At 40.6% G+C, this 27,376-nt stretch overlaps 2 protein-coding genes and 1 long non-coding RNA gene across 15 annotated transcripts; 2 read left to right on the plus strand and 1 right to left on the minus strand.

Moving 5' to 3' along the window:
- The first annotated feature begins 189 nt into the window (after positions 1–189).
- Positions 190–6,185, plus strand: LOC135348685 (uncharacterized). 5 transcript variants are annotated; one of them, XR_010398805.1, is made up of 14 exons: positions 190–322; positions 381–692; positions 757–1,032; positions 1,083–1,265; positions 1,320–1,535; positions 1,722–1,925; positions 3,543–3,665; positions 3,765–3,917; positions 3,973–4,305; positions 4,362–4,631; positions 4,680–4,854; positions 4,903–5,121; positions 5,177–5,380; positions 5,766–6,184. XR_010398805.1 is itself a non-coding variant. In XM_064546977.1 (7 exons), exons 1-7 carry the CDS (start codon positions 268–270, stop codon positions 2,856–2,858), a joined length of 1,515 nt encoding a protein of 504 aa, XP_064403047.1. In that variant the 5' UTR covers positions 190–267; the 3' UTR covers positions 2,859–3,166. The 5 variants fall into 5 exon arrangements, 1 of the variants encoding a protein (XP_064403047.1); XR_010398804.1 differs by having other exon boundaries at positions 3,543–3,917; positions 5,766–6,185; XR_010398807.1 differs by having other exon boundaries at positions 3,543–3,917; positions 4,712–4,854; positions 5,766–6,185.
- LOC135350037 (uncharacterized) lies at positions 6,141–25,049 on the minus strand. 8 transcript variants are annotated; one of them, XM_064548742.1, is made up of 14 exons: positions 24,924–25,018; positions 23,627–23,697; positions 21,343–21,470; positions 15,663–15,907; positions 13,671–13,746; positions 12,636–12,789; positions 11,901–11,987; positions 11,611–11,752; positions 10,104–10,274; positions 8,400–8,526; positions 8,149–8,319; positions 7,749–7,890; positions 7,418–7,492; positions 6,141–6,405 (listed from the first exon to the last, which is right to left on the minus strand). In XM_064548742.1, exons 7-10 carry the CDS (start codon positions 11,953–11,955, stop codon positions 8,508–8,510), a joined length of 387 nt encoding a protein of 128 aa, XP_064404812.1. In that variant the 5' UTR covers positions 11,956–11,987; positions 12,636–12,789; positions 13,671–13,746; positions 15,663–15,907; positions 21,343–21,470; positions 23,627–23,697; positions 24,924–25,018; the 3' UTR covers positions 6,141–6,405; positions 7,418–7,492; positions 7,749–7,890; positions 8,149–8,319; positions 8,400–8,507. The 8 variants fall into 8 exon arrangements, 6 of the variants coding, with proteins under 6 accessions (XP_064404812.1, XP_064404803.1, XP_064404844.1 ...); XR_010399073.1 differs by lacking the exons at positions 11,611–11,752; positions 23,627–23,697 and having other exon boundaries at positions 15,663–15,740; positions 15,813–15,907; positions 24,924–25,049; XR_010399074.1 differs by lacking the exons at positions 11,611–11,752; positions 23,627–23,697 and having other exon boundaries at positions 15,663–15,752; positions 15,813–15,907; positions 24,924–25,049.
- On the plus strand, positions 24,993–26,984 carry LOC135350322 (uncharacterized). 2 transcript variants are annotated; one of them, XR_010399111.1, is made up of 5 exons: positions 24,993–25,149; positions 25,527–25,605; positions 25,763–25,850; positions 26,355–26,501; positions 26,757–26,984. It is a non-coding gene; the product is annotated as an uncharacterized LOC135350322 (long non-coding RNA). The 2 variants fall into 2 exon arrangements; XR_010399110.1 differs by having other exon boundaries at positions 26,355–26,984.
- Positions 26,985–27,376: the final 392 nt, after the last annotated feature.

Here is a 27,376-nt window from a genome sequence, read left to right on the forward strand (position 1 = left end):
AATTGCAAACAACAACAACAATTACATGATTTTACAAAGCAAACTAATTATACCTCTTCTTAATTAAGCGAAAGTAAATCATGGCGAAAGCATTAGCCCAGCACAGCTTGTAACACTTGTTGTTCTGGCATTGATTTTGTTTATACTTGCGTACATTGACTTCAATAACGTGACTTGTGGTTTTTCTGACTTCCTCAATAGAGGGTGTGTTCAATCATAGGTGATCAATAAACTTGTTGTTGATGTATCAGCTAGCTAGCTCCTGCAATGCAAGTACAGACAGTTCTTTTTATCAGCATCCAGCTGTTTTCTTTTGCTGCAGGTAAGTTATAATACATATACATACACGCATGTTCACTGGAACACACATTTTTTTGCAGCCACTCTGACATCCACCCCCCCTGTGGCCTGTCCTAATGACACTGTCACTTTCACCTGCACTCTACCTGGTAGTGTCATACGATGGACGGCCATTCAAGGCCGAGTATCTTTGTTTAGCATATCATTGTCTACCAGCAACACTGGTGAGACACAAGGTAATCCAGCATTCCGTGGTGTTCTCACTGACTCCAGTGGAGGAATGCTCACTGCGACTCTCACCTCACTGTCTGAGGCCTCCATTGTGGAGGGTATTATGGTGGAGTGTGACGGAGTGAGCTCACAAGAGGGTCCTCTCACCATCACTGTGGCTGGTGAGTTCTTTGTTCGGAATATAACATTGTGGAACAAGTATCACTGATTATAATACACCCATAGATCCACCCTCTCCTCCACTCAACCCACGAGTATCCTCCACTTTAAATCAACCCAGTTCCTCTAATATTTCTCTGAATTGGGACCCTCCCTCCTCTACTGGTGGTGTGTCCGTCATGTATGTCCTCACCATCTCCCCAACACCTCTCTCCGAGTCACCAGTCACCGTGGAGACAACCTCTGCACAGATCACTGTCCTATATAACATTCCTTACAATGTAACCACCAGAGCTGTCAACTGTGCTGGAATGAGTCAAGAAAGTCTAATTGTGGATCTTAGTAAGCCATTCCATAATTATAACCCATGTATATATTGTACTCTTTCTCAGTTTTGTGCCCCACACTGTCTACTGCTGCTGGTGTGACCATCACCAACACACCTTCTGTCACTATTGGTGGATCCATGCTCACCTTCACTTGCGGTGGACCCAATGAAGTGATAACCTCAACCTGTGGCAGTAGTGGGTGGTCTCCTGACCCTGGGACCTTCGACTGTGGCACCCCAGTTACAGGTATCATACATGGGCAATTAACTCTCTAAAAGGAATGTTGATCTCATGCATTAGATCCCCCAGTCACCTGTGGCTCTCCAGCTGCACCATCCAGAGGCAGTGTGGACATCAGTGGAGGGACACCACCCTTCTCACTGGATTCAGAGGTCACCTTCCACTGTGATGAGGGACTGTTCCCCCCTAATGTGAGGACCAGCACATGCACTGATGTGGAGGGTAGGGGAGAGTGGGTGGAGAATCCTGGGAGCTTGGTGTGCAGGGAGAGGCCAGGTGAAATGTAGCTGTTTAGAAGCTTGTCAAAAAATAGTTTGTGTGACTGCATGTGTACAATTGTACCGCCTTTGTTCCACATTTCTTAGTATTCTGCAATATGGCAGGTCATTGGGTGCTCATGTTGAGCTGATGAGATACAAAGATGTATACTCACAGTTATTTTCTGACCGTCCCTATATATAGTCAACTGCACTGCACCTGCTGAGCCGTGCAACGGTGCTATAGTGGACTATGAGAGGTTGAACGAGACAGTGTCGGAGGGAACAGTGCTGACTTACCGGTGTGACAATGGATTCTCACTGACTGGACCCAACACCATCACTTGCACTAATGCTAGAGTCTGGAGTACTGAGCCTGAGGCAATCGTGTGTGTACTTATGACTGAAGGTGATAAGCTTTGTAATATTATTGTATACTATCAAGGGCGTATACAGAGAAGAGGGCATGCAACTCGCCCCATTCTCAGAATCATCCGACTTCGTATTGAGCTATTTTTAGAACTGCCCACAAAAACGCCCACGCGTAACCTTTGACCGCACAAGGTAAATCAAAGTATTTTTTATATCTGTGCCAGCTAGCTAGCTCGATTGCAGCATAGTAAAACTAGTTCTCAGCAGCAGTATGGCTTGTACTAGCAGTGTCAAAGGCAAAGGCAAACCATCCAACAGTTGCAACTCCAAGAAGATGAAACCTAGGTACAATAATCTGTCTTCCTGAGTCTCTGGTACTTCTTAACAATGCGCCCAGCACTCAACTTCATGCTCGAAGGGGTTGTCTTGGACCTGGCTGGACTAGGACTGGTCATGACACTTCTCTAAAATAATACTGCACTGTTAGCTAGCTAGCTAGGCAGCTCTGATGTACACGCCCATAATTATAACTCCGTAAACAACACCGCCCACTTGTTCACGTCCGTATACTGGATTCTATTTTTAGCATATCCGGTCTCTGATACGAAGTCGGATGAGTACGTAGGATACATAGTGAGTTGCATGCCCTCTTCTCTGTATACGCCCTTGATACTATCTACTATCTCATTTCACATGTACAGTTTCTACTATCGCTCCCTTGTTCTCCACTTCTGCAACTGTCGCTATCAGTGTGGTCATCACTTTCATTGTCACTCTAGTCATTGGATTCCTCACTGGACTCCTAGTGATGCATCTTTTCTCTCGTAAGAAGGCAGTGTACTTCCCGGCAACTGAAGGACAAGCTAACGCAGCGTCCACTGCACCAGTTGGTCCTGTTTATGAGGAGGTGTCACCCAAAGAGGACATTGAACTCAACACAAACCAGGCGTACGGACCATTAGGACTGTGACAGTCGTTCACTCTTAATTTTAATACAATAAGTTAATTACGATCATTCTGGCATTTCGTTTGTTTATGGACCTATATTATATAGACTCGCTATAGTTTAATATATAATTAATGCCTAATGCTAATCATAGATTGTCTCATGCAATTACATTTATATATCCCTATAATTATACAGGTTATTTTTTGCTGTAAAACCTGTCGTTATTATAATGTGGTTTTTCTGACTTCCTCAATCAGACTGAAATAGAATAAAGTGGTGTGTTTCTTTATGCCTATGAACCAAAACTTGACAGTTATTATAATAATATTATGCCTGGTGTGTGGTAGTATGTACATTACACCTAGCTTTCAGTATATTCTTTGCAACTTTCATTATTATGCATTGAGACAATGTAAACAATACATATAGCACTGCATCTGTTCGCATAATTATTTAACAATTAAGGTACATTACTTATACAACAGTTACTGCATGTTACTGTTCTGTCAGACTTGTCCAGATTTCTAGCAAATATAAATCACAGTACATAAAGTATTTGTAAGAAAAACAATTATAGTAACGAGTGGTGTAAGCTGTGCTGTGCTAATGCCTCTCGCCATGTTTTGCTTCGCTCAAAACGTATTAGAGGGTACACATATAATAAGAGGTATGTATTAGTATGCTATTCCAACACTTTCATTACAGTATTGATCTGCTGACTCTCGTTAATCTTGGTACAGTGCAGCTTGGCCAGAATAGCAAGTTGGTTGAGGAAGCAACAGGGAGACTCGGGGAGTGGCTGAAGTGACTAAATGTTTACATGCATAGGTAAGTCATTCTAAGCCTAAGCTGTGTTGTTCTATTCTCCTTCCGAGGATCTAAACTTTAAAGGATACTGAATTGCATTCATGACACTATCCAATCTAGATCTACCACAGAAACCAATATCAACATTGACAAGTTGACAGCACGCTCCCGACCACAAAAGCTGCTATTGACTCGACCACAACATTAACATGGTTGAATTTTAGATTAAGATGGCCTTGATACTTCAAAGCCTGTACAAAACGGCAAGTGCAAGTAAGAATACAGTGAGAAATATGAAAACATGCAGTTTAATTAAATGCGTATGCAGATTCTGCTTTGATGTCTAGCGCTGGTGATGGCTTGGCCTGCCCCACTATCTCAGTGGTATTCACCTGCTCTGTTAATAGAAGTTCACTTTTATGGGAAGTGGATCCTCCACCTGGCGTGGTTACTGCGCAGTTGACACAAGTGGTGTCTTCTGCTACTACTGAGCTAGTACCTATAGGGGTAGAAGGTTTCATGTTTCAAGCAGCTAGAACTGAGTTTAGTAGTAATAGCCTCACCTCTACCCTCACCACAGTCACTGAGCTGTCCTTGCTGAACGGCACCGTTGTGCGTTGTATTGGACAAGCAACAGAATCCCTAACGATCATTGTTGGAGGTGAGACATATATAATTATATAATAGTTTTAATTGAGTACAACTGATCTCTTACAGAGCCACCCACTTCTCCATCAGCTCAAATGGTGGCTTCACAACAAAACCAAATCAGTTCCTCTATTATCACTCTGGAGTGGGACCCTCCCTCCTCTACTGGTGGTGTGTCTGTCAGCTACGTCCTCACCATCTCCCCAACACCTCTCTCCGGGTCACCGACCACCTCAGCACAGATAACCGTCTCCTACAACACTCCCTACAATGTGACAATCAGAGCTGTCAACTGTGCAGGATCGAGCAGTGATGTGATGGTGAAAATTCCTTTTATTGGTTAGATATTACACGTACTAGCTTCACTGTACATTTAATTTAATGCAGTTACCTGCCCTTCTAACCCACCACGCGAACAGAGTTACCATTGTTGGTGCTCCACCACTGCCTGCACTAGTAGGATCAACACTAAGCTTCACTTGCAATGGAGAGACGGTATCAGCAACCTGTGAGAGTAATGGACGATGGTCACCTGACCCCGCCACATACGCCTGTCTCTGAGGTATAGGTATATTCACTGTCATGACTGTATACTATAATCTTTTCTCAGATCTCACCTGTGGCTCTCCTGCTGCACCATCCATGCAATGGCAGTGTGGATGTCAGTGGTGGGACACCACCCTTCTCACTGGGTTCAGAAGTCACCTATCACTCTGACGATGGACTGTTCCCCCTTGATGTGAGGACCAGCACGTGCACTAATGTGGGGGGTAGGGGAGAGTGGGTGGAGAATCCTGGGAGCTTGAATTGGTGTGCAAGGAGAGGCCAGGTGAGGCAGCCAATTCCATTTCTTGTTTTTAAACTTTACTTCTTTATATATGCAGCTAATTGCACAGTACCCAAGGAGTCCTCCAACGGAACTATAGTGAACTGTGAGAGGTTGAATAAGACAGTGTTGGAGGGAACAGTGCTGACTTACCAGTGTGACAGTGGACTCTCACTGACTGGACCCAACACCATCACTTGCAATAATGCTGGAGTCTGGAGCACTGGGCTTGACACCATCGTGTGTGTGTCACCAACTGAAGGTGAGGGTAATTAACCCGAGCCTCGTAGGCGAACATGGGTTTTAGAAATCTCTTGTTACCCGAGGCCGTGCCGCGGCCAGCGGGTATAGTAGTCAGTTGTCTGTTTACGTATTCTGAGTCTACTCACCTGGATATCGTAGTTGTTTTGGAAGGCTTCTTTGCTGACTCTCTTAGTTTTGCTGTAAATCATTATTCTGGTTGTCTTCTGCATGACTATAAATAGACCTTAATTCGTGAATTGCTGCAATAGGTTTCCATGATACATTAAATTCTGCGGTTTTCCCAGAGCCTGTCACATAATGACATAATTTGTATAACAACACAGTACTCTGGTTGTGATATACTAGTGCTCTATAGTTGTTATCCCTATGCCAATCCTCCACAGCTCCGACTGTGACAGATGCTACCACCCTATCAACTGGTGTAACTCTTGCCATCGGTGTTACTATTACTTTCATCGCGTCTACTATCCTTGGATTTCTCGCTGGACTCTTAGTGATGTATTCATTCACGCGTAAGAAGGCAGTGTACTACACAAGAAAAACAGCATTATCTGTTGTAGAACCTACTACACCAGTTGGTCCTGTTTATGAGGAGGTGTCACCCAAAGAGGAGATTGAGCTGAACACTAACCAGGCGTACGGACCATTAGGACGGTGAAACTTCGTGCTATTAATACTATATATTATTATTATTTTCTAGCCAGTATTATGTAGCTAGTGTTTCATCTATAGATTAATAATGATTTGTTTGACAATAATAATTATAGCACATTCATTAATAATCAACAAAGAAACGAGTACACATTATTCAGTTACTGTTCTGTCAACCTATATACAGTGAAAAGGAAGTGCATCAGTACATAAGAAAAATAAGCAATTGCAATGTACTTGTATAAGCTACACACATGTAGACAGTCTGCCATTACGCAAAGATTCACGTTGGATGGTGTTGTTACAGGGTGAGACAGCTAGTCCACTCCAGCAGGCTGTACCAGGCATTGTCACTGCTCTGTATAGGCACTCCTGCATGGTATAGGTGTGTGTGTGTGTGAGGGGGGAGGGAGACATGTAAACTAGAGCATTGAAGTGCAAACCCTCGGTTGGTAACATGATTATAAAGAAACCAGAAGAGTGGTATAATGCAGTGCATGTAGTAATGTATGTCTAGCAACTCAGGAGCAATAAAACAAACCAGACTGGCCGGAGGCATGCATGCTGAAACATTTGAGAACAGAGTTTTAGTGGTACATAAGATATGCACTGTGGACTAGGTCCTAGTCTAGAATCACAGTAAAGAAGCCTGGAGTCTTAGAGAAGTATGGCTGCTGGAGTAGGATCCCCATGCAGAGTCAGCTAACAGAGAATCAACAAACCAGTCACAGTTTTAGCTTTCTATTGTAGTGACCCTTTTCCACTGTTCCTGGTACAGGATCACTTCAGCTGTAAATACGTAGGGTATCTCGAAAAAAGGCCGCATGCAGTTAGCTAGTTGCAACGCGCAAGTTCAAGCTTCTCGCTTTTATTCTACAACAAAACTGTAACATCGAAATCTTCCACTATTAACTTCTGTGTGGAGGCTATCCATGCTGTAGACACAGTGCTATGGCATCTAGGTGAGTAGACTCACATATTACAGACAAACAGACAAAGAAACCAACGTACTACTATACCTATGGCTGCCCACGCGCACCTCGGGTAATAAGTAGAGTATGCAGATCTACAATGTACATTATCAATACGGTATAGCGGGTATATTTCGAGGGTATAAATTTTTGCGGATATGCCTTTAGAAAGATTTTTGCGGATTTAATTTTCGTGGAATAGCGCATTTTTTGCAGCATGCACGCCTGCATGCAATATTAAATTCACGGTTATAAACGTTTGCGGTTCATGCCTAATCCGCGGCGAAAACCACGAACATTTTTATACCCTCGAAATATACCCTCTATACGGTTTGAAATAGTTGTAGGAAACAAGGAGGACACAAAGTGTTTTGGAGCATAATTATGGCTTCTACACATTCCTAACAACTTACCAGGATAGAGTTCAGGAACAGCTCGAGGTGTCTCTTGAACACTCTCTTACCCAGCGACTTGGCAAACACTGGCAACTGTGGACAGAGATCGAGAGAGAAAGTGTTAGAGCAACATTGAACACATGCACTCAAGATACCATATAGTCACAACACATAATACAACACAAATACTGTACAAGCATTACATGTTCTGTGGAATGCACTTCTTACAGTGTCAACTTTTGAGGACATTAATCTGTTTTAGCGAAGAACTGGTGTCTAAGAAATTTCAACCCATACACTATCCCTAAAGAAACTGGAGAGCTACTTTCATATATCTTACTCATCTCACCAGTTTGAGCAGTGTCTCCAGGAGGTTGATGTGTTGAGGGTAGTGTCTGTGTTATAGTGTCTCAGCACAGAGGGGGAGGAGGGACGACACTCGGTCACCACACCCACTCACACCACTCAGCTCTCCAAGCACAATAATGAAACTGGAGAGGGGGGTACAAGATTAGTAAAACTGCCTCAATTTACATCACACAACACATTCACAAGCTGTACTCAACCCTTGGATCCACTAGCTAGTGACCACCACATTTATACCACATGCACATGTACAAAGTACCTTATCAAACACATCTTTGTACATGATCAGTACACCTAATCTACACAACATCAACATACCTTTATCCCATACCCCACTACACCCTCAATCACATAGCATATCCACACACATCTCACACCCTCACCCCTCATTTTTCTCCCACAGCTCTCCCGGCTTGTGATAGTGTGAGTCCATACATCCTCCCTTCCTCATTTTGGGGGCCAGTGAACCACACCAGTACATCTGCTGGTCTGGGTTGTCATAAATACGATGCACCACGCCAAATACAGCCGGTCCAGGATCAATATCAGAGGAGCTGAGGAATGGGGAGGAAGAACAGTAATTGAATTGCTTCTAATCCCAAAATGTATACTGACTATAATTATACATACTCACTAGCCTCAGGAGTTCCTTTGCCATGCAGTTGATCCTATCTTACATGGTCTGCCAGCTCCTCTAGGTTAATTAATTGGTCTTCCAGAGTAATTAACTCTTCATCATCCATTAATAGTCAATCAAGCAGCTGCAATGAGACAAAACAGGTGGTAAAGATCCACTACACAATAAACATCAAGTGAGACAGGGATTTAGCTCTGATAAAGGGTCATGCAATCTATAACCATTATTTGGTGGACATAAATGATAAAGGGTCATGCAATGTACATAATCATTACTGGTTGGCTGGTCTCTGGGAGGAACTCCCTCATAACCATGGAGGCTGACATACACAAAATATGCTCATGTAAATTGTATCTAGAAAGTGAAAGCACTAGCGAATGCAGTGATGTCATTGTAATGACGTAATAAAACGTCTCATATTTCACATGGAGGCTAGGTATCACTGGTCAACTATAGACATGGTTCAAACACACTAATAGACAACACTTCATGGCAATTGGTAGAAGAGCTTCCTCCCCTCTACGAGTTTTGCATGTATCTGGTGTTCCTCAAGTTAAGGAAGCATCTTGGGGCCTATGCTTTTCTTAGTCTATATCAATGATCTACCAGAAAAATTAACTTTGAAACTTGTGCAGATGATGCCAAACTAGTTGCCCCCAATAACGTCTTGCAGTGATCATACAATTATACTATTTTCGTTTATCTATGGTCCGTCCAACGAAGGGCAACCAAGTTTATCCTAGGAGGCTACACCAGAACAACAGACTACAAAACTCGCCTCACTAAACTCAATATGCTCAATGGTTTGAGCTCCAAGACATTAGTGAAGTGTCTTAAATATACCCGCCAGATAATGTAGAGCTGAGTACACATCTATGTACTCACCTCCAATCTAGCTCGTAGCTGGTCAAGACCAATTGAATCAAATGAAACCACATACAGCCAGTTAGGTTCCATAATACAGTCAAAAGTTTCTTAATAGGTATGTGTAGTGTAAGTTGTTTTCGCGTTAGAATAATGAGCACGTCTTTTCTCCACATACAAAAACAATTATGAGCAAACAAGTAACAATCTTGACAACATCAACAAATATATAGTAAATTATCAGTACAGACACTAATCATGTGCAGTGCTGTTAGTCAGGAGACTCTATGATGAGGAATTGGTCAGTTTAGAGGATATACCATCTTTGACCAGCCAAGTCTATGAGCTACTGAAGGTACACGTAATGAAACCACTCAAAGTAGGCAATGAAAAAGCAAATCTAAAAATTGAAAGATCCACTCACCACTTTTGGTAAAGACTTTAAGGGTGGACAAGTAATAACAAAAAACAGATGGTAAAGATCTGCTAGAGACGATAAGCATTAACAATGATGACGCATGTCCAGCCTCCTCTGTATTTCAGTGAAGCACTGGTGTCTAAGAAATTTCAAACCATACACTAGCTAGCTATCAATCACTAAAGCAACTGGAGAGCTACTTTCATATCTTGCCTCAATTTACACATTCACAAGCTGTACTCAACACTTAGACACTTGGATCCTTGTGTATACCACATGCATATCTACAAAAGTAAGTGACCCCTTATATATCACACACATGATCAGTACACCTAATCTACAACATCAACATACCTTTATCCCATACCCCACTACACCCTCAATCATATAGCATATCCACACACATCTCACACCCTCACTCTTCACTCTTCTCCCACAGCTCTCCCAGCTTGTGATAGTGTGAGTCCATACATCCTCCCCTCCTCATTTTTGGGGCCAGTGAACCACACGAGTACATCTGCTGGTCTGGGTTGTCATGGACACGATGCACCATCTCAAATACACCCGGTCCAGGATCAATACCAGAGGAGCTGAGGAAGGAGGGGGAAGAACAAATATAATTTATTTAATTTGCTTCTTATCAAAGTGTATTGCATCTTTTAAACAGCTGGTTCAGGTAGTAAAACAGTCGAAAGAGCTTTAAGCGCTCAATGTACAACAGTATTGATTACGAAGCAGCAGCTTACAAGGTTAGAGAAAGAGATAGATAAACTTTGAGTGCTGTAGAAGTGAAGTAAAGATAGAGATAATGTAGTGGTCACCCATGCATGGTACTGTATTACTAGAATATTTTGCTGGTGAAAACCCTTTGCGAATGAGCCAAATCAGCAGAAAATTTGACCCTAACTATTGCGTTCTGGCAAGGATTGTGTGTATTTATTTAGGTTTTGCGGATTTATTGTTGCGGATTGATCAACCATCGCAAAGTTCGCAAATGTTTGATGCATGCTTGCAAAACATTCTAGCATATAATACGGTAGTTAGTGGTCACCCACAACTTGGTGATATGTTACAGAACACAAAACTTTTGGAATTAAGGTGATACACTTCATACTAGCTAAACTGTAACAGGTTTGCAAAATACAACCACAACCAGTTAGGTCCCATAATACAGTGTAGCTAGTATCTTTAAACCTCTGCAGTGCACTACAGAGGACCACTTTATATTGGAAACAATAGGCCTTGCTCTAAGAAAGCCCCAGGAGGTGTCACACCCTTTTTCGACATGGCTAATTTATTAAATGGCTGATCCAAGTGAATTGAGGCGTCAGATTGAAGCTGACTATGAAGATCAGAGTGGATTTTGAATAGCAAAGTTTGCTAACAAATCCTTAGGGAAAGCTGAAGTTATCAACAATAATCTGTGTCCGGCACAATGCTGTGTTTGTGTGTATATAGGGGTTGGTATAGATTATATGCTCGAGATATTTCCTATTATGCTATTCTTTTATGCTCAAGTTATTTAAACAACCTTTTCAAATCGCCTATTATTCCCACATTATTCCTCTAAAACACAACATGCCATTGACCCCATATCATGTCGTCGCACAAGTAACATCAAACTATAATTTCATGGCCACATGACTCAATCTATAGCGTGAAGTCGGTTACTGCAAATAGCCACTTAGTTGGAGTAGTTCTGGTTTGCAATGAGGTTAACCATGCATGCATGATAAGATAATCATAACTGCATGGGGATTCTGGGCTAGCTATCTGGATTGTTGTGCTTTCACTATTGCTTGTGGGTGCATGGTTTTTTATACCTGTAATTATAGCTTATACACAAATTCAATGTCATAGGTGACAACTGTCTTGGGATTTGGAGGCTCTGTCCTGTGTCCCGTCCGGAAATTGCTATTATTTTACCTGAAATGTCCCGGATTTTTAAGGTTGCTGCTCCTGAGCTGGGATAATAAAGTCCAAAAATACTGTGGCTTGAAAGTTAAAGAACAGAATTCAGTTTCTTGTACTATGCTGTCATCTATCGCCGCTACGATTAAACATTGCTCTGTGGTGGAGGGGGGTACATGTAATTAACTGGAGCTCTTTTGTGTACCTACTTTAATGGTAAAGGACATGCACGTTGGAGCAAACCCACATGTATATATGATATTTGTAAAGATAAATAATGACTTCTACTTCTCCTAATAACTCACCAGTCCTTAGAAGACGGAGCCCATGCAGGAACAGCTTGAGGTGTCTTTTGAACATCTCTTACCCAGTGATTTGGCAAACACTGGCAACTATGGACAGAGAAAGAGAGAGAAAGTGTTAGAGTAACATCAAACACACATTTAGTACCTGCACACATTCAGTACACACATTCAGTACACACACTATAGCTTAGTATACACACACTCAGTACACACACTCAGTACAGTACACACACTCAGTACAGTATACACACATTTTAGTGCCTCAAAATATATACGGTAGTTACATGTAGATGATAGAGTATTATAGTCACATGCAATTACACAGTACAACAGTATTGATTGCCAAGCAGCAGCTTACAAGGTTAGAGACAGAAACGTTTGAGTATGGAGAAAAGACAAGGAATGTATAGTGATCACCCACAACTATCATCCATTGTTACATTCTGCAAGCCATGTATCAAGTGGTAAGGTCAATAAGCAAAAAGTACACAGGACTTGCAAATGGTAAGGATCAGCCAACCAATAAACACATTCTGTACTAGGGTGGGTAGATTTTGGTAAAGACTTCAGAACGAATAAGCAACAATCACTCTGATCCAAAAGAGACGGTAAAGATCCACTATACAATAAGTGATATATACAGCTTTGGTAGAGGACTACAACTATTAGATTGAGAGTGTTTCACTACTACAATTCAATCAACCCTATTATCATGTGCACCCATTGCATACTCACCTGCACTCTCGTAGTTCCTTTGCAAGTTGCTCCTCTCCAGTCTTACTGAGATGATTAGCCAGCTCCCTTCATGTTGGTCGTCCAGAGTAACTCTTTATCTATTAGTCAATCACTTTCGTCAAGCAACCAGCATAAATATCATTTCGACATGAATCTAGTGGAGAAAATAAGAGTGGGTAGTATGATTAAACTAACAACATACTGTATAGCGCGAAATTTTCGAGGCACTTATATTTCGTGGATTGGCCTCTAAAAGCCATTTCGTTGCACAATGTTCGCGGAATGACTGCTTACCGGAAGCCACGCCTTTAAATATTTGCATGATAGCAGGTAATTCTAATTAAAGAAAAATTTTCGTGGACTTAATTTTCGTGTAGAATTCTAACCCACGAAATCCGCGAAAATTAAGCCCCTCGAAATTTCGCGCTATACGGTAACTAGCACATCACTTTTATTTTGCAAGTAGTGTGACAAAATAACATGCAGCATACAACGAAAAAATAATACAGTCTTAATTAATGAGGATGTGTAGTGTAAATTGTTTTCGCATAGTCAGAATAATGAGCGTGATTTTTCTCCACATACAAGAGAAAACAATGAGCCAACAATAACTCTTGACAACATCAACAGCTAGTACACCTCAAATTAACAGTACAGGCCGGGAGGGGGGTTGGATTACTGAGCTGTACTACTTAATCATGAGCAGTGCATGTTGTTACTCAGGAGACTCTATGATGATCGAGGAATTGGTCAGTTTAGAGATATAGCACTCTTTGACCAGCCAAGTCCATGAGCTAATGTACGTGTATCTTATGAAACCACTCAAAGTAGGCGATGAAATGGCAAATCTAAGAATTGAAAAATCCAGTCAACACTTTTGGTGAAGACTAATACAGTCGACAAGTAATAATCACACTGAGCCAAAACACAGCCGGTAAAGATCTGCTAGACAATAAACATTCAGTGAGACAACAATTAAAGGCTGATAAAGGGTCATACAACCTACAACCATTATTTTATGGACATAATCATTACCAATGGCTTGTAGCAGTGTGGGTAGGTGTGGTTGTCTTCCCTCTGAGGGGAGGTGGACCAGGAATTCCCTTGTAAGCTGCAGGGGGAGGGGATATAACAGGTGGGTATACATGTCTCAATGTTTGACACAGTGGATCGAACCTCTAGACTAACAGTGACTGTAATAAAGAGGTGGTTTAAGTACATGTTTTGGGGGCTTTGGGCTGGTCAATCCGGCTGTAGCGGGAAAATGAGTGACCACAAAACTCATTTTCTTCAGAGCATAGAATACACCTCAGCATGGAAATACCAGATATACACCATTAAATACTATAACATTATAGTGTATGGATATGATGGTACTACACCTACAGTAGACTCTCGTTAATCCGGTCACCCTTGGGACCATGCAGCTTGGCCGGAATAGCGAGGTGGCTGTATCTCAGAAAATAGCCGCGGCTTAAAAACGACCTTACCTCGAATCTAATGACTAATTTTGCGGTTCTTGTCTCGAGGATAATGAAGGATGATGCTGTTCTCTATTTAATTAAGTGTATTTGCTAAACCACACCCAAAACGTCATATCCGGCCGTAATACACGTATAAAATTACATTGAAAACCTTGTTTGGGACAGCCAAGCACTGGCCGGTAAACGGAGTAGCGAGTGGCCGTACTTCAGGGTGAGTTTTGTGCAGTAAACATACACCTAGTGGTTTTTGATTCTATAGACAAAAACATTGTCAAATCTGCAGTGCTGAAAGTTTCTGGAGCTGGAGGCCCATCAGGGCTTGAGTAGAACATTGAGTTGATTTGTTACTGCCAACTTTTTCATCTTCTTCCAGCCTTGCATATATTGAGTTAATTCTGCAGTCTCCCCGTTGCTTTTCATGTGCTCATGTGCCCCTGGACACACACTAGTAAAGTTACTAGCTAGCTAAATACAGAATAATATTGCTACCTCAGCAATTTCTCCATAGAACAATAATTATACGTAATTACGGTGCATTTATGAATAATACGCTACCGTTTAGTTTGCGTTTTTCTGGCTCCATAAAAACCTGCAACGCAAACGTAACAGGAACTTTTATTTGAGGGCATAAATTTGTTTAATTTTGTGCTCCGATCAATTGTACTGTACTTCATTATAGAGTAATGACTGACTGGCTGCATGGCTGGCTGTTGGTGTTCCCCCACTCTCCTCAGATCGTGGCTGGATGAACTGTTCTTTGCCAACCTTGGGGACAGCATACCCTCAGTTAGACAAGGGACAGCTGCTGCTCTCACCAGCGTCACCGAGGCCTGTGGTGAGACACTGTACAGACTGTAGACTGAGCGGATAATTTGAGGTGTGTTTTCAAGATTGTAAAATTTGCTCAGCTCATTATTACCTTTTCATTGTATGTGGAGAATAGTCGTGCTCTTTTTTCACTGGCTGACCGTGTGAAAACAACACTACAAGTATAAAGGCCCCTTAAAAAACCTTTAAACTATAACCTCCGAACAAAAGAAAAACCTCTCTATCATATCCACAAACGATAATAATTGTATATAGGTGTTTGTAAATGGTAAGCATCAGTCAATCAATAAACACAATCTGTATTAGGAACGTGGGCGTAACCACGCCTTGATTATCCGCCCACGCTCAACGTTATTGCAGAGGTAATTAGCCTCATCGAGGCACGCGTGTCGTACCTCAGGGTGGGTAGATTTGGTAAAGGCTTAAGAATAATAAGCAACAATCACTTTGCATGATCCAAACAGACGGTAAAGACCCACTACACTAAAAACATTAAGTGAGACAACAATTAGGGTCGAACTGCATATGGGGAGGGGTAGTAATAAGTCAATAAATGCATTAAAATGAAACGAAGGAAGATTCATGTTTGCCTGTTTACGTAAATGTTGTTAGAATGAATAGCTTGAATAGCTTGCATGGCTTGTATACAGTCCCACTTACTCATTACCACTGGATCTACCGCATGCCATATCTAATGTAGTGACTGCATACTCACCAGCCTTAGGAGTTCCTTTGCCAGTTGCTCCTCGTGATAGCCCCATGTATCATAATTATGGTTTCTTATTTACGAATCCTGCAAAATTCACTAAAATGTTGGTGACTCGGCCACCTATATTCTTCATAGAGCATAATTTCTGCCAATTACCTTATAGTGGGTATATAGCAGGCTATTGTCGTATGGTGGAAATTTTCGTATCAGTGGTTACAAAATGAAATTTTGTTCAACGTCACCATCCTGACCTGTACGAATACAAATGGTAGTTTGTATGAACATTTGAACCAACAAAAATTATCCGCTATACAGTATACCAGTTGTTTCAAACCAAATTTTAACCAAATTTTAACGTGTATCCCATAATCTGGCCACACAACATTGTGAAACCCTAGTTGTTACATAAGCTACAAGAATACACTCTGGAAACACTCTGATCATAAGTTGTTTTTCTTTTACCATTACCTACATGTATATGCTTTATAGAGCATAATTTCTGCCAATAGCGGGTTATTTTCGCATGGTGGAAATGTTCGTATCAGTGGTTACAAAATTAAAACTGCGAAATTGCTCATAATTATGTTCAACGTCACCATCCTGACCTGTACGAATACAAATGGGTAGTTTGTATGAAAAATTTGCACCGACGAAAATTACCCGCTATACAGTACTAGTTGTTTCAAACCAAATTTTTAAATGTGTATCCCATAATCTGATTAATAGAGGCCACACAACATTGTGAAACCCTAGCTGTTACATAAGCTACAAGAACTTTGAGTATTAGTTAGACCATGTGTAGTAGGTTTCTTAGCTGGATAGTAAACCTGAGAGAGTGTAGTGGCTGAGGCAAGTCACTAATTGCCAGGCAGCCAGGACAATTAGTGACTTGCAGAAGCCACTAATCACTCCCAGGGTTACTATCCAGCTAAGAAGCCATACTACACACTTCAAAGCTTGAATATGCACATTTTTTCTAATCATAAGTAGTTTTCTTTAAAGAGGTGGCCTTACCTCAGAAGCAATAATAAATCTTATGTGTGTTTTAACACACATAAGAATGATTGTCCAACCCAACTGTGCTGATAATTTGAGGTGTACTGTCAAGATTAAATTGTTTGCTCAGCTCATTCATTGTATGTGGAGAATAGTCGTGCTCTATGTTCACTAGCTGACCGTGTGAAAACAACACTACTAGTATGAAAGCCCCCGCCAGAAACCTCTGAAAATACTAGCTGCACTGTATTATGGGACCTAGCTGGCTGTGGTTGTATGTTGCAATCCTGTTATAGTATGGAGTGTGAATCCTTTGTGTTCTGTACAGATCACCAAGTTGTGGATGACCACTATACATTCTCTGTCTTATCTCATACAGCACTCCAAGTTTCCCTACATAAAATGTGTCTCTAATGTCCTAACTTTGTGAGCTGCTGCTTAGCAATCAAATTGCTCAAGCAAAGGCTTGGCTGCACCGTGGGGATCGAAAAGGGTCATCACTTTAGTTTGAATTTGTGGTTAGCTCAACCCACCAACTTAGCTTGATTTGATCGCCGCCCCCCCCCCCCCCCCCAATGAAGACTTGGCTTAGAAAATGGGCGTGGGTCAATGGTTGTGCACACACGTACACACACTAACCAGTCGATTATGCCTTGCTGCTGCCTCGATGGAAGTATGTGTGGCCTTTAAAAGCTGTAGCTGGTCTAAACTTTCAATTTGATCGATAAAGGGATACAGTAGGACACACAAAAGATGAGTGTCTGGAAAAAGTATAACGTAGCATATCTTTAAAGGTGGTGTAGATATAGGAGCAGTAGCTACAGACAATGGCTGAACAGGCTATAGGAGAATAATCACCAAGAAAGAAAAAAAGAGTACAAAGTCATATATACATGTAGCTAGTGCTTCCATAGCCAATCCAGTTTCAAGTGTCAGCTCAGCAAAACTTCAAAGGATAATCGCATTCATGACACTCTCCAATCTACCACACAATCCAATATCAACATTAAAGTTGATATTTACAACAATTTAACGGTAAAGGGATAAAGAGGAGAGGGATCGGAAGTAGCGTCACGTGACATTTTACATTGGTACAAAAAGCTTTGCGCAATACGCGGGAAACAATGTTTCATGAATTATGACCACTGAAGACATTCAGAGCCCCCCTAAAACATCATTATCATGTCCCCTAATAGCCCGGGTAAGCATCATAATTATGGACATTGTGTACAAAACGTTCTTTAATTTGTCATCTTTACTTAAAAGTTCTATACACAAAAGTAGAAAAACCAAATAGAAGGCTAATACAAAGGTCGCCCTTACGAACTAAAGTATATAATTTTGCAAGTACGAAACACAGTAATAACAATTCATAATGACAGAGCATTAAAAATATTAATAATAACGTTACAACATCTGAAAAAAGGAGAGGCCGATTTCTTAAGACGACTTTTAAGGAGAATGACATAATACTAGAACTTCATAAAAAGGAACTACACTTACAAAGAAAGAGAACAAGTGACCACGTGAACAGTGGACAAAAAAGTGGTTGACTGTTTGTGTACCTTAGCTGAGGGGAAGGACGGGGGGGTGACACTATTTGAGAACTACCCCTCAAAATTCGGTGGCACAGAAGGACTTTTTGTTTCTTTCGTCTCAGAGAAAGGTGCTCCCATCCCAACAATTGATTGTGGGCCATCTCTTTGATACTATACTCTTGCAGCAAATTTTTGCACAGATTCTAGTCGTTTGACCTGGATCTCATAGCAAGGGTCCCACAGAGTGGAACAGTATAGTCCAGAATAGGGAATACTAATGATTTGTATACAGCTGATTTAAAGCATGCAGTGGGAGATGCCTTGTGGAACAGCCTATGGAGGAGTCTCGGCTGACTCTTCGCTTTGAGACAGACATTGTGGATGTGGACTGAAAAAGACAGGTCCTTGGAGAGTGTAACTCCCAGATATAACACAGATTGTATTATTATAATATAAGTGCCATTTGCAGATAGTTGAATTGATGGAGATTCTTTTCGACGGGTGACAACCAGGAGCTTGGTCTTACTGGCATTAAGTTCTAGACCAGCTGTAGAGAATGTTTCTATTATAGCTAGGACTGTACTTAGCATACTCAGAACCACACAGTCATTATAGAAGAGGAGCTTATAATTAATGGAAACAGAGGTCATCTGATGGCTTGATGAATGGATCCTTATCATCAATTAAGGAACTTGAAGAAGCCAGAAAATAGATCTCTTCTATACAAATGTAGAGGTTTATTGCATTTCCTGTTAATGAATAATTAAAAATGGGGTGGATCTCCAATGATGTCAGAGTTCGCAAGGGCTACTAGGCAATGTAGGAGTGAGGCTAAATTAGTCTCGAGGCCAGACTCCTCCTTAGGCTCCTTAGGCTAAATACAGGAGTATTCCAATGATATAACATAGCCTGAAAACATTTAAACCTAGTTCTCCATACTCTGAATGGGTACATGCATGTAGTATTAATTGTAATGTGTGTGTTCTCACTGATGTACTGGTGCACGCAGTGCATACTGTTTTGTATTAAGAAAGGAGGAAATAAATCAACTTTTTCTCGTGAATGTCTTTCCCCCTCATAGGCCAAGGAATACACTTAAAGTGTTTACAGCAGAGTCTAACAACACCTATAGTTGAAGTGTTCTTAGAGAAACCTTATCACTGAAGATAAGCTAACCCAACTACCACAAACAGACAATCCTTCTTCTTATAATAACTATCCCTGAAAAGTGACAACAACTGTTACAGGCATCATGCACTAGCAAACAACGTGTGTGTACAGTAACAGTTACACATGCATGCATGCATTTATAAACAACCAGACTACTTCACTTCATAGTCAAACGTAACATGTCATATACTAACTGCATTTGTAACAGGAACCAACATGTATTTGCCCACCTATAGAGATACATGCTACAGTACCAATTTATAATAGTATTATTATAAATTGCTCAATAACAACAATCATTATATTGACAGTTGGCATTGTGTCAAGTGTGTTTTGCAAATAAGTGCACTACAGTGGTACTAAAGAGAGTAGAACTTTTGATTTTTTACGTTTTTGTGAATATCTTCTAAACAAAATGTGATTGGATCGATTTGAGTGCAGGTACTGAAAGTTTAACTATTGGCGCTTCCATTGGACCACCACCTGTTACATCATAGGACATCATCATTCCAAAATGGCTGCTAGAATAATTATGTGTACATTGAAAATATGAAAATATGTTAGGCATGTTATATGTTTGAGTAAAGATCTGAAATTTGTTGTGCAAGTACATCATTACCTTTCAGTGCCTATACACTCAAATTGATCCAATCACATTTAGTTTAGAAGATATTCACAAAAACGTAAAAAATCAAAAGTTCTACTCTCTTTGGTTGTTGCACTGTAGATAGAAAGTTTCATTGAAGGTTTCTAGCCCCTCTGACAGTATTGTGATAGTTACCCTTAGCCTGCTATGTTAACAAAAGACCCACAGCCTGCAACAGTGTGGATGACAATCGTTAATTGAACAGAATGAAAGCTGACAAGAGCTAGCTATAGCTCTGTGTATGACTTTTAATACTTTGTCAGGATTATTTTCTCTGGTATTATAGGAAATCTACTACACCACTAATTTACCATAATTGGGCAAGGAAGGCCAATTAAAAACCAAGAGTGTGGCTTCTGCACATAACTAATTGACCATTTGGGCAAGGCCTAATTATGAGTGTGGTGGCTTCACAGAGGAGGTATGACATGCAGGAGTAATAGTCTAATTATTATATAAGACTTGATTAAACCTATAGGCCCACTGAATGGAATGTAATTACAGCTCTCTATTACTCCTGCTTGTCCTATGTCCTCTGGTGGCTTCACCTATTTAATGTTTGCACTCCTGATACAACTAAAAGACCTAGCTACTCTAAAGACAAGATACAAGTTTCTTAATCAAAACTATACCAGCACACTAACTTCAGCCTGACACTTTTTCTTAAAGAGGAATGGGGAAAACTTACAACTCGATTGCTATGTAGATAGGAACGGACGCACTATTATAGTACATTTAATTTGTACAACTATCATGAAAGCATCGCGGGTGCTGATATCTGTGCCAAAGCTTTACGGCATGAAGCTACTAGTTATACATACACATAATTATCACATTTGATGCAGTGAATGGCGCAAACTGAGTAGGAATTAATCGAATGATTGTTGCTAAGTGGGATACCTCGAAGTTTAAATGTTAAAGTCCATAATTAATGGCTGCTGCTCTCATGAAATGGTGCAACTTTTTGCAGCTCTTTTCTCACTTTTGTCTATAGCTACACCAATAGCTATATGTATAGCGTTCTAGTGCAAAACTAACTATAGTATATAAGTAGAGTAGCAACACTTTGATCTATGGAGAAGTTTTGCTATGCAGTATTCTGAAAAGGCTGCAATGGCATTATAATTCAAGAATAAAGCAAATCTATATACAAATTGAAATCCAAGAAAACGTGAGGTACTTAGGTGTACTTCTTAATTTTCACTGCACTTGATTGACTATTGACAGACACACAAACACAGTCCAGCGGATAACATACGTATTGCTGCATGTTGTGGGCATACGCACCGACACATAATTATTGCAATGAATCAAGCATTAATCTAAACAGACTCACTTGTTGGGCTGGCTGGAAAAGTGGCTGCTTTGGCTGCTTATTTCCTGATGGCATCAACACCCACAGAGGCGTAGGTGACCTGATGTTGGTCCACTGTGGCAGTTGTGTTGCCTTTTGTGCGGGACTGGCTGCAGGTAAGGGAAATATAGATACCAGCATGCTAATTTGGTGGGTTGGGCTCAGATGCAAACAAACTGCCAGGTGTGCAATGCTTTTAATTGTCATAGAGAGTGTGCATGTGGTTCAAATTTTAAGCTTCAATTGTATTGTCTTGGGTTTGTGTTACGATCATAATTATATTTATTAAACAGGAAATACAATGAACTAAGACACGATGGAAGTATGTGAGACTATTTGTAAGTGCTTGTGTCCACTTGTAAAGTGCCTGTGTACACAAATGGCTTGCTGCTTCCTCTTCAAAAATATTCTATGGCTACCAAGATAGTCCAGAGGGTCTACCAATGGATACTACTCAGTCCTACATGCTGTATAGCTGGTTTTAAACCTTTTTTCAAGTGTCCTAATTGAACAGCTCAGCAGAACTTCGAAGGATAATCGCATTCATGATACTATCCAATCTACCACAGAATGCAACATTCACAAGTTGATAGCACGCTCCCTCCCAGCTTGTTGTTGTATAATTTACAACAATTTGACCAGAAAAGGGATAACCACAGAGCTGGATCGAGCAGACACGTGTACAGTGTGCAGTGCCAATTAAGGCAGAGTGGTGCTAAGGCTCCCGGGAACTAGCACTTGCACTGCACTAGCTCTAGCTAGCTTGAGACTCTCTTATCAAGTGCCTTGACTTTGTAGTATAGCTACAGACTGTAGTATGTCATCTACGTATTATTTAGAACACACCTAGCCAAGATTAAGTGTTTTAATCTGCGTGCCGAGGATGGCCTCAAGGTTAATGTAGTGCTCGAGGCGCAGCCGAGTGCATTACGTAACCGAGAGGCCATCCGAGTGCACCAGCATTAAAACACGTGACTTGGCTAGGTGTGTTTTAAAGGATTTAGTGCTGTCACGTGAGCTCTAGCCTCGTGGCAGCTAGATCTAGCTACATTTTAAATCAGTTGCTGGTGGCTAGCTAGCTAGCTAGACGTAATAGCAAGTTTTAGTAGGTTTGCAGATCCAGTAACTGATGCAAAGGAGAAGGAGATACGATCTAAAGCTATCTGGACTGACTGGGCATGTTCTGGACTTATTTCTCCTGCTGACCAACAGTCCCGATCCCACTACTGGATATGCCTCCAGCTAATCTGGCTTACTGGATGGGAAACTTTGTGCGCAAACTATATGGCAATGAGTATCTGGTTTGCTCTTTTGGAAAGCTATGATATTCGAAGCACCTTTGATGAAACGATTATATGGATCTGGCTTAGGTACAGGTATGTACATCTTCGAAGCAAGCTGAGCCTATTTCTCCAGACGAAAAAGCGATGCTATGGTCAAGTCAGCAATTCGGTACACATGAAACAAGTCGAAACAATAACATTCAACTTTCTAATACTTTTCAGCTTTGCTTGTGTACATATTCAATCTGCTTGTATTATTATTATAATTATGATGACATTCAGATTCAATCTGCTTATATTATGATTGTTTGATAAAAAGTGTGCATTAACAAACCAACTTAAAGCACACTTAAGTGTGGATTAAGTTATTTAATCCATGGTCACCTGACTACTTTCAGATAAGCTGATTGGCTGGAGATCATGTGATCAGCACTAAATAATAGTTAGACACTGTTTTGGAGGTGTCTATGGGATTTAGAAGCCCAAAGGCACTGATTTAGTATCCCGAGCATAACGAGGGTACTAAAGTGGCTGAGGGCTTCTAAATCACACGGACACCGACAAAACAGTGTCTAACTCATTTAGATACTAGTGCACATGCGCAAACCGCTTGACTACAATACAATTATTTGACAACGGAATACTAGGTATACTAAGTAAATTTACAGGTACAGTAGAACCTCGATTATCCGGCCCTCCATTATCCGGAACCTTGATTATCCGGCTTGGCAGTTTTCTTGTTATCAGATCAGAAAATAGGCGTGTCCCTCAAACGCGCATGCGTGTTGCAGCTGTTACCATGGAGACATGCCTGCTTATCTTCTCCGCATGCGCATACAACCATGTGGCACTGCTGTTTATCAATAAAGTGGGTGGATCAAGGTGTATTCGATTATCCGGCATATTCACTTATCCGGCCTGCTTCTGGAACCAAGGTGTCTGGATAATCGAGGTTCTACTGTATACTAAGTCCCATAGTATACCTGCTTCCCGTGTACTTCCCATGTACTTTCCATGTAGATCTTATCCACTTATAATCTTGTACCAAACATGTCTGGGGAAATATCAGAGGGAATTATCATAGTTATCCCCTTTGGGCTTCTAAATCCCATAGACACCTCCAAAACAGTGTATAACTATTATGTAGGCCTAATGGAAGTGTTATACTGCATGGTAGTTAATATTCTTGGCATTCCATATTATAGTGTTAATAGATAGAGTCATGTAGCTAGTTTGATGTTATATGTGCAACGACAGGGGCCTATGTTGTGCTTTAGAGGAATAATGTGGGAATAATAGGCGATTTGTGAAAGTATATACCGTATATCTTCTAATTTATCAGACAGCAAAAAATAAGAAAATTGTCCAGGTATAATTGGAACAGATTTTTATAGAGCATGCGAAGTGTCCGGAATAATTAGAACAAGCAAGCAGCTGCATGCGAGCTAGCTAAGTTTAATAGACCAGTGTGCGACTGAATAGTTGCACTATAGCTATCTAAAACTAGCTACTCAAAGTTATCTAACTGCACCACTCTAAGTCTTACTTGCCGTCTATGAATGTCAACTCAACTTTTCAAGGTATTGTCCACTTTTCAAGGTATTGTCCGGATATTTGTAATAATTATTATTAATTAATTATTAGAACAACAAAAATTTCCCAAAAGAGTGTCCGGGGTAATTAAAAGTGTCCGATCAATTAGAAGATATACGGTAATAGGCAATTTGTAATAGGCTTGTTAACTTGAGCATAAAAGAATAGCAATATCTCGAGCATAATCTACCAACCCCTACAGTCTCCACACTCTCGTGCTGTAAAGGAATAAATCTATACTAGGTAGATCTAGCTAGATCTATATCAAAGCTAGACTCGCAAACCATCACTGTTGCAGGCGAACAGTAGACTGGTCAAACTCCGTGTTGAGACTCGTGTAACGTTTGCCACGATATTTGTGGCAACTAACCGCATGTGGTTACCACAAGATCAATGATAGTGACGTTTCGCTATAGAAAATTCTACGTATCACATGCAGTATACTGACGTCACGAAAACCGCAGCCACTTAAAATACTTTCTGATATGCTGACTGTGCAACACGAGTCTCAACACGGAGTTTGACCAGTCTACTGTTCGCCTGCAACAGTGACGGCTTGCAAGTCTATATCAAAGCTGTGTTGGTCGATAAAATAATTATAGTGCCAAGGTACATAATTATACAGGCTACAAACAAAATACAAATGATTAATGCATGCAGTGATGCTCTTAAAGTAGCTTAGCTTACCTTGTTAGTCAAAAACAAGCCTTCTCTTTGCCACACACGGAACCCTCAATGGCCATATATGGAGCGACTGGGGCTTACTCAGTGGTATCGCCACTGCACAACTTCCTGTAAAATTAATTACAATGGGCGGAGTTCATAAATTTGCAATGCCAAAGAACGCTTTCGCTGCCCATGTTTGCTGATGTTCTACAGGAGTTTGGGCCACAGATGAGACTGAGAAGTAATGGTAAGCTAATAAAGGAGTATTATATAATGTATAACTGAAGTCAAAACAAGAAACCAACTATCCTGCGAGTAATAATGTGCTATAGTATTAGGCCAACATTTGAAGATTCATTTATCAACTTTGGTTGGCCCTGGTAGCACTTTGAAAGTTGATACATCGCTGAAATTTGTTTTATGTGTTGTCTAGTATCTTAAGTACAGACTGTATAAGTTTTGAAGCATAATCCCAGGGAAGCTGGAAATGGCCCCAATGTGAATGACATGTAGTATTCATTAAACATAGCTGACATACATTAATATACAAACACATCTTCATTATCATTGTCTGGTCCAAACACTTCGTTCATGATTTCGTTTGTTTCTTCATCTTCCTCACAGTCTGTCTCAACATAGTCATCTTCAGAATTAGAATGGCACTGCTCTGATAATACAAGATCGTGTACATCATCCTCTTCAAGTAGGTGATTACTCTGTGTATTCATACAGTTTACACACTTACAGCCAGGCCCACACCTTCTTTCCTGTTTGAAACATTTGCATCGTTTGTTTGTGCAACCAGTCTTGCACTTGCACCCGGATAATACATATTCCACTCTTTCCTTTGACTTTGTCAGGTTTTCTGGAGAATCCCATTGAATCCCCAGTTCTCCATTTTCTCGCTTCCATCCATGTGTAGTGAGAGCTGAAATAGGAATTAACAAGGTGAGCACATGCATAAGTATCAGGGTATAATGTGTGTACCTGGAAGGTCCATGTCATTTTGTGTTGCACTGTTCCACATTTGAAGTACCCATAAGCATCTCTTCCAGTGTAACGCCAGAGCTTCGGTATATAGATGGTAAATTATGGCTTTCTGTATCTGCCCTTAGCCAGATAGTCTTTCTGATTACTTGTAACCATTCTTCATGGTGTTTAAGTGGGTTAACAATACCAATTGATTGGTACAGAGCAATTGGTGTAGGGTGTTCGAATGCCGATGTGTGTTTCTTAAAATATGCACAACCCACTAGACGTAAGAATGACAATAGTGCTGAGGAGGTCTCAAGAATTCCCATGCTGAAATGCATATAACATGAAAGGCAAAGTATGCTTTCTCTAGATAAGTCAGAGGGGTAATTGATGACTTCCCTCAAGTAGGCGTTCACTACATCTGGTGACGTACAGTGTCTGTTAAAGTGTTGTCCTTTATGTGGTTTAATTTTACAGGACTCGCATGGTAGTCTATGAGGAGGATGCAAGGTAGTGTACAATGTGTTGTAGTGATCACGGCAGAGACCAACAGCCACCTGGTCATCCTCAACTGTAAAACATGCTACTTTTTGTTGCAGCACTTCCTCAATCTCTTCAACTGAGGCAAGTTTTGTGGTTTTACAAAGTTTTTCGTTGCAAATATGTATACTACATTTCAACGTCTCCTTGACAATTTTTGGTTTCCATCTCGGTTGAAAGTTGGGATTATTACTTATGCTACGTTTTATTTGCTTTGAGCAACTGTAACAAATACAAGCACTTTTGTCTATAGACACACTTTCCACTTTTAACAGTAATGAATATTCATTCTCACTCAACTTTTGGACGTGTGTATATTTCTTTACTGTTTCCATACAGAGACGACAGGGTCCACAAGAACCTTCGTGGAACGCATTGAGTCTGGCCATATACACTGCTGATGATTCTGTATACTGTGACAAATTTGATGTGTGATGTATGGCTTTTAAACATCATTATTATTCATTGCTCATTCTTGTGTGTGTTTACAATTGTGTGTACATAGTATTTTTATGTCATCTTTGTACATCGATATCTCGGAAAATATACAACATACATGACTGGAAATTTGCTTAAATAATTGGAAATTTCATACTGTTTCTTTTAGTAGTAATAAGTGTGGGTTACCTTGAGGAAGCTGGAAATGGTCCCAATTGAAATGACACCAAGTCAATCTTGGCTTCAGACCACACTTTTGCAATTTACAGAGAACTAAATTATCTATCTGCGTGCAATTTTCTTGTGGTTATTACATGCATGAGCAGCAACTATGATGGTGAAATTCATGTTAATAGGTCAGTGTGTGCATAAGATACAGAGCATAGTATTATGACTTAGTATACTGAAATTAGTAAATTTCCCGTAAATTTTTTTTCTGTCAATTGCAGATAAATTTGTGTACTATTGCAGTACTTCCGGTGCAGTGGCGATACCACTGAGTTAATCCGGAAAATGTCATA

Source organism: Halichondria panicea, chromosome 1 (genome assembly GCF_963675165.1).
Source record: "Halichondria panicea chromosome 1, odHalPani1.1, whole genome shotgun sequence".
NCBI lineage: Eukaryota > Metazoa > Porifera > Demospongiae > Suberitida > Halichondriidae > Halichondria > Halichondria panicea.